The sequence below is a fragment of the Etheostoma cragini genome, chromosome 10 (genome assembly GCF_013103735.1).
Source record: "Etheostoma cragini isolate CJK2018 chromosome 10, CSU_Ecrag_1.0, whole genome shotgun sequence".
NCBI lineage: Eukaryota > Metazoa > Chordata > Actinopteri > Perciformes > Percidae > Etheostoma > Etheostoma cragini.
The window spans coordinates 24,914,265-24,921,367 of record NC_048416.1 but is presented as its reverse complement, the minus strand read 5'-3'; the positions used below and the strand labels follow the sequence as shown (position 1 = coordinate 24,921,367).

General features: G+C 36.2%; 1 protein-coding gene across 38 annotated transcripts in view; it reads right to left on the bottom strand.

Annotated features, from left to right (window-relative positions):
- Positions 1-425: 425 nt before the first annotated feature.
- The window catches only part of prom1a (prominin 1a), a 73,489-nt gene continuing 66,811 nt past the window's right edge, over positions 426-7,103 (bottom strand). For 6 of the 38 annotated variants that reach the window (XM_034884452.1, XM_034884453.1, XM_034884454.1 and 3 more), the window contains 2 exons: positions 6,051-6,166; positions 426-1,156 (listed from right to left, as the gene is read on the bottom strand). In XM_034884452.1, the coding sequence (XP_034740343.1) occupies positions 946-1,156; positions 6,051-6,166 (327 nt within the window). In that variant the 3' untranslated portion in view covers positions 426-945. The other 32 variants (XM_034884457.1, XM_034884464.1, XM_034884469.1 and 29 more) reach the window with 28 other exon arrangements.

Sequence of the window (7,103 nt, the reverse complement as noted above, 5' to 3'; positions counted from 1 at the left end):
GTCTATTCCATGTTAAAACAAATAAGCAGCCCGGACATAGACATTAAATCAGAATGCAGCAACAAGCCGTGCTTTGAACATGCATTCGTATTAATGTCTATAACTATTTTTATTATCATTTCAGAGTTGTTTAAATGCATTCTGGGAAATGTAGGAAATGAATACCTGGCACGAAAGTAGATTACACTGGGTAGGGGAAAATGTATATGCTATAAAAATGTATATGCTATAAAAAACTTAAAGAGGTGTATTTAAAAATCATGTATAGTGTTAGTGTAAGTTGGTGGATTTTCCCTTTTGAAATGGAGCACATCTGTCAAAAACCAGTGTGAAAATATACTTCTGAAAGGCAACCTGTAATTTGCAATTCGCCCAAAAACCAACAAAGATGTCTGGATGTATTGTAATATTGTAAACATTTTTTTTTTTTTAAGTGATGTTAAATTTCTTTATATTAGTCACACAAATCCACCTGGGACCGTCCTCTTCCTATATTTTTTATCTTTGTTCAAATCACCCCGTTCTCAGTCATTAAAGAACACTGACACATACCAACTCACACATGCTGCAGTGAAAAAGGATGAGCCACTCCCAACCAACAGTGCTTTTCAACACATTGAATTTCATGTTAATTTGCAACTCTGCTTTGCAGATGTAATGACAGACTTTCCCACTTTTAGTATTAACATGTGTTGAATGTGTTACATCCATTCTGAGTGCAGAAGAAAGTTTCCTCTAGCAGCTTACCGTGACCTTCAAATGACCTTTCAGCCACTGTCTTCTTAAGCACAAATACGTACATTAATATGAACAGGCATCACAGTTGTTGTCATGTCCTGTTGCTGATATATTTTTCAGGTTGGTTTTGTGTCCAAACCAATGTAAACGCGACACGGCAGTCCTTCAAGAAAAAAAAAGCAGAGCAAGCCTGGCTCAGATTGATGCTTAGGGAGAATAGTTTGATGTCCTGCAGGCAGAGTTTCCTGGAGGGGGGAGCAGGTAACTGCATGAGGCTTTAATCTGCTTGGTTGAGGAGGTTGAGTTGATTGCTAAAATAAAAAAAAAACACCCAAAGGGTTTTATATGTTCTTCTCCTGTAATAAGAGACCAGCTTTTATTGAGCTTCTTCTGGTCCATGGGCTCGTGAAACAAACCGCTTAAAAAAAGATGGAAAGAAATAACAGTTTTGATTAGTACATTTTAAATATACTGAATTATTTTGTAACAATTTAGTACAACTTCTACTTCTTTTTTAAATTCTACTCTGCTTTTTGCGTCAATCATCTCTTACATAATAATGTCAGGAAACTACACAAGCCACCTCCATTTGAAGTCTTGAAATTAAATAAATGAACTTTAGTGTGATGGAATAATCTCACTTGTTTCCAATACAAATCACCTCCGAACTTTTTTTTTTTTTTTACCATTTCACCAATTTTTTTTAGACTGATTCTCCATTCAGGTGAAATTGCTACAAACTATAATTTGGCCGACTTTTTGATCTTCAAACTTTTTTCAGACTTGATAGAAGAGTGAATTACTTGTTAAATGGACACCTTGACAACAATGGTCCTGAATAGGCCTGCACGATTTGGGAAAAAATATGAATCACAATTTTTTATCATAGAATTGATAACCTAATTCTCTGCCATGATTTTTTTCTCACAAAGTATAATGTTTATTGTAGTGTAGGCTGTAAACATAGAGGCTTCAATGTAGAGCTTTATGCTTTAAAATGAATAACAAGTTATACAGTCTATGTTTAAAACTCACAGAAGAAAGTAGTAGCATTTGTTCTGCAGTTGGCTCGTAAAATTAAATATGAATCGAAGTCCCAAAAAAGTTATTTAAAAATTTTAATTGTAAACCGGGTGAATTCAGATCGCGATTTTATAACAAATAATCGTGCAGGCCTAGTCCTGAACCATTGCATTCCTGACTATCAATCTAAAAAGCTAATTCTGCTGTTGGATCAATAGCAACACATTCAATGGAATGGCTTAAATAAGAAAATATAAGAAGGAAAACATACTTACTATGGTGTATTTTAGTTTCTGTTTTCAAGGGCACTGGGAAGGCAAATATTGGAGAAAAGTGAATTAGATTTATGAAATAATAAATGAATAATTCAAAATGTACGGCCATGGCTTTTTTTTTTTTTTTAATGGCCCAGGAGATTAATGCAGCTCTGGCTGTTTTGTGAAATAACAGGCATAAGAATGCAGTCAGTTAAGTCTTTTATGAAGCTCCATGGAGGGTTTTCAAAGACAGTATGGTGCTTTTTGCTACTGAAAAAATGAAAAATGTTTTAATTTTCCTATACAACTTGCTCTCCTTTAGAAATAATGGATCTCCCTCCAGTTAATAAAACCCATATTCCCAAATTCTGTATATCGTTTTGGAGAAACCTTGGCATTTTGTTATGTTTTTAAAAGTACATGTCCCTAAATACAGACTGGTTTGTTTGTTAATCCCAAGAAGCATCAAAGAAAGACTAAAACAAGCACATAAGCACAGCTTCTCTCCTCTACAGCACACAGACTAAGCAGTCACAAGTAGTCAGACATAAATACTAAGACATTTATAGTTTGTTAGGGATTCCAAAATTAGCAATTCTCACCGTGATGGTTTTCCTGCAAAGTCATTATGAGCAGAAAAGCCCTAAAACAAGCTGTAAAGAAGTGTTACAGAGTTTGGTTACAAAAGAAGTAAAAAGAAATCAGATTAAAAAACAGGAGAGAGATGGATGGTTGTGGTGACAACAAACTAACAGCAGGACCAGATGACAGCTGTGCAAAAGTGAGATTCAAGATTGGAAGGAAGAGATTAAATGAAACGGCGTTAGAGAAACAGTGGTCTGCTGCACAGGTTTTCAGTACCTTTCAGGAGCCAGAACAAGAGCCAGCTCTCTGTCACCAGTCAATGTGCCTCGGAGGAGCCGAGGCCCGTGGGAACCTGTTCATAGTGTCATAGGTAGGGATGCTAGTGACACAGGAACACATACACAATGCAGTTCATTAACAGCCACAGACACAAACTCAACAACCGCTGCTTACTTCTCTTCTTTTATTTTGCAAAGAGAAGCAGGATGAGCGGTTCACAAGGCAGAGAGCAGAACAGCTTCATCAACATCAAGATGGATAAACTGTACGGTCACTTAAAGCGGCAATGAGTAACATATTTTACTGTCTGAAAGCACAAAATAACATTCATGTTAGTACGGTTTAATGGGGTTGTTGATCAATATGAGTGACGCAAGGGTTTTCACCAGTTACTGAAATTCCTGGCTTTCAGATTGGATTTACTCATTCCTGATGCGAAAATGTGACTTCACTGCTTTTGTCACTTTACAGAAAGAGAAATAGGAGGATGAAGTGTCAGTGTTTCAGTAGCTTCAGGTCAATAAAGGTCATAGATTAAAAGCATAATATTTTTGGACCGTGATTTGTAAGTTTCATTCCAATATATTGTATCCATTTAAAGAAAAATATAGAAGGTAATCACTAAATATTTAGATTTTATAACTTTGAAAAGTTTTCAAGTTTTTACCACAAACTGTCAGTCACTCAAATAACTGGATAGCTTTCTTTGGAATGGAACTCCACAAGAGGTATAAAATATGATGGATGTAAAGATGTCTGGTGTAGCTGTTTTGCTCTCTTCTTATACCCTCTGTTACAGTAGATTGGCTGTCCAAACGCATCCTCGTCAAAATGCAACTTAAACATAACATGCAGTTAGACGTTTTGTTAGATTAAGAAGAAAATCAAAGGAGCAGCATTCACGGCACCACACCAAAGCTTGACATGCTTGCCTCTCTCTGAACAAAATGATCAGGTGTACATTCATCGGATTTTGGCTGACTCTAAATGAAAAGAAGGAACAAGAAGATTTTTCATTCCACCTTAACATCCCAATGCGCACACAGAGCATGCAGTAGGTTAAGGATATAGTAGATTTCCCCAAAACCACAAAGCCGACCATTTGGCAATAAGATGGAGAAGTAATGGCAGCAAAATTATTAACTCGAGACAGACTGAGCAAAAATTAAGGTCATTTTTGTGCGTTAAATACAGAGCTTAGTTCAGAACATGGTTAGCTTGGCTTAGCATAAAGAAATGTACATCTGCGAGACTGTATTTCAGCAAAGCTTTTTTGAAAATATATAAAATGGAACTAGGGCTGATAGCAATGTAATTCATTTTGCAGATATTTGGCTTAGATTGTATAAACATGAACTTAGTCTTGGTGATGTCACCCAAAGGTTTCTGAAGAGCCAAAATGAAGCCCTAAGTGGGCGGCTCCACCCGTTGCCATCTTAGCAATGCCTGACGTTACCTGACACTCGGCGAAAAAGGGGCAAGAGGTGGAGCGTGGATGAAGCTGAGGCGGGCCAAATGAAGCATACAATCTATGCTCGCCTCCTGTGTCTTGTCGACAAGATACTGTACATTGTTTAAATATGTAAGCTTTAGAGGTGTTTGTTAACAGACTTTTTTTTTACATTTAAGGCAGAACCAGGCTAACTGTTTTCTCTTGCTACCAGTCTTTATGCTAAACTAGGCTTGTCTTGGCTTTAACTCATACATACTTAATGCACAAACATGAGAGTGGTACCAATCATCTTAACTAATTCTCAGAAATAAAGCTACCATTACTTGTCAACTTTCTAATTATGTCTGTGTGTCTGTCTCAGTGTGTGTGTTCACACAATGAATTAACTCCCTCAAAGGCATGCAGTGTTGTCCGACCACGTCATCATGCATGTGAAAAAGCCCACGTCCCCTGGCATGCCTCCACCTCCAATAACATGCAATAACAGGAGTATTTGAATGTTTACCTTGTCATCATAGGATTTGGGATACCTTGTGAGCTCTCACTATGATAACCATTATTACCAATTTCCATACTGAAAACAAAATATACAACCGTATGCAAAAAAGGGATGAAAAATGTAATGTGAGAGACATGCTGATCAAAGTTTTAGAGTAAAAATGCTTCCTTTTTGAGTAGTCAGACTTTTCAAGAATGTTAAGTGACATGTATATTTCTTCTGTATAAACCACAGTGTTATATTTACACTATCTTACAAAACAGGTGGGCCTGTAAGGTAATGATTGCAAGAGCCCTTCATGTAAGGTAAGGGGCACTTCTTTTAAGGTAGCACACAACAAGAAGCCACATCATCCACCCATAAGAGCAATTCCAAGCTTAAAAACGTAAACCAGCACCAATAATTTAGTAAACAAGTCTATGTACAAGATCCAGAGAAAAGCACAGAGTGATAAAAGTTGAAAGGGGGAGGGAGGTGGGTAAAATGTCTTACGTTTTCATGGGAATTGTCTCAATGCTATAAAGATACAAAAAAAAAACATAAAGCTGTTATTGAAATGCTCAGCGATAGAAATGCACCAGAAAGTTGTAACCCAGCACAGATCACACGACAAGAGACGCCATTGACCGAGACATTACATTGTATTTGTGTAAAGCCAAATGAGTGAACAAAAAGTCCATGAAAAAGAAATATATAAATTTCCAAATGCGTCAAAGTTTCTTTGTAAAGTGCCAAGTGCTTGACAGAGAGGAATGAAACAAAATAAAATAAAAGATATGAAAGATGGAAATAGTAGAAATGGTTATCACAAAGTAAAATGCCAAGTCCCAGAAACAGAGGAACTACAAGGAAGAGAAAAGGAAGGAGAAAATAAATCAACGATAAACCAGTAGAGCTACTATGACAAAAAAGAACCCCTGAAATGATTCTTTTTTTTTTTTTTTATCTAAAACTTACTATTCATATCCTTAAGTAGGATTTGAATTAGCAAAGTACAAATTTATGATTCGCAGCCTAGCTAGATTATTACTTGCAGGTAGAGAATAAGAAGCTGAAGTGAAAGAAGGATGTCGTGCAACCATTAAATATCTATTGAAATGACTATGTACTGTCTTGTATATATAAGGATATCATATCTCATTCTATTAAGTTTAAACTATAAAATATGAGTACATGCAGTTGTAATAGTAGTAGAATAAAAAGTACTAAAACTCACTCATCATAAACATCCTCTGTGTCCATCCTGCGGTAGTACTTGGCTAGTTTTACTGCGAGAATGATGCTCGGGAGCAGGAAGAGAGTGCTGCAGCCCATACCCATCCAGAATGTGTTCTGTGGAAATAATAAAATGTATAGTTTTATTAGTGTATACTTTATTAATCCCACAAGGGTAAATTTACAATTTAATTAAATTAATTAAATTGAAATATTATACTAAATAAGAAAAGAGCTGAAATAATAGCCCATTAATCGATTAGTAGAGCGACAGAATATTGATACACAGGTATTTTGTTAATCACTGAAGTAATTTCAGTTTCACCGCCTGCCAATCGGAAGGTTGGTGGTTTGATCCCTGGCCCTGCAATTCCCATGTCGAAGTGTCCTTGGGTAAGACACTGAACCCCGAGTTAACCCCGATGCTGCGCATCGGAGTGTAAATGTGTGTGAGTGTGTATCTGATGAGCAGGGGGCACTTTTTACGGTTGCCCCGAACATAGTGTATGAATGTGTGTGAATGGTTCCTGTACTATGTACAAGCGCTTTGAGTAGACGTAAAGACTAGAAAAGCGCTATATAAATACAGGCCATTTACAGTTACATCATTTCCCCAGCAAAAATGCCAATCTTGATCTAAGTTAGTAATTGTGAGGACTTTCAGCTCATTTTTGTCTTTTTTGATTGTAAATTACATATTGTTTGGGGTTTCAGACTGTAGTTTGGACAAAACAAGCAATTTAAAAGATGCACTATTTGACAGTATTGTCGGACACTTCATAAACCAAATGATTAATTAAGAAAAGAATGTGGAGATGTATCAATTAATAAATTTAAACATTAGCTGCATCCCTGTTTTGAAAAAGTTTTTGAAGTCACACTTTTTGTATGGCCATATCTTGTACATTTTTTATCTAGTTTATCACTGTGCGAAATGTAATTTACATCTACTGAAGTTTGAAAAATATATCCCATTAATACAACTGTTGCTGTGGCTTTTTTGTCCACAATTATGAACACAAACGGTGTGTTTCATATTAGCTGTGAAAGACGT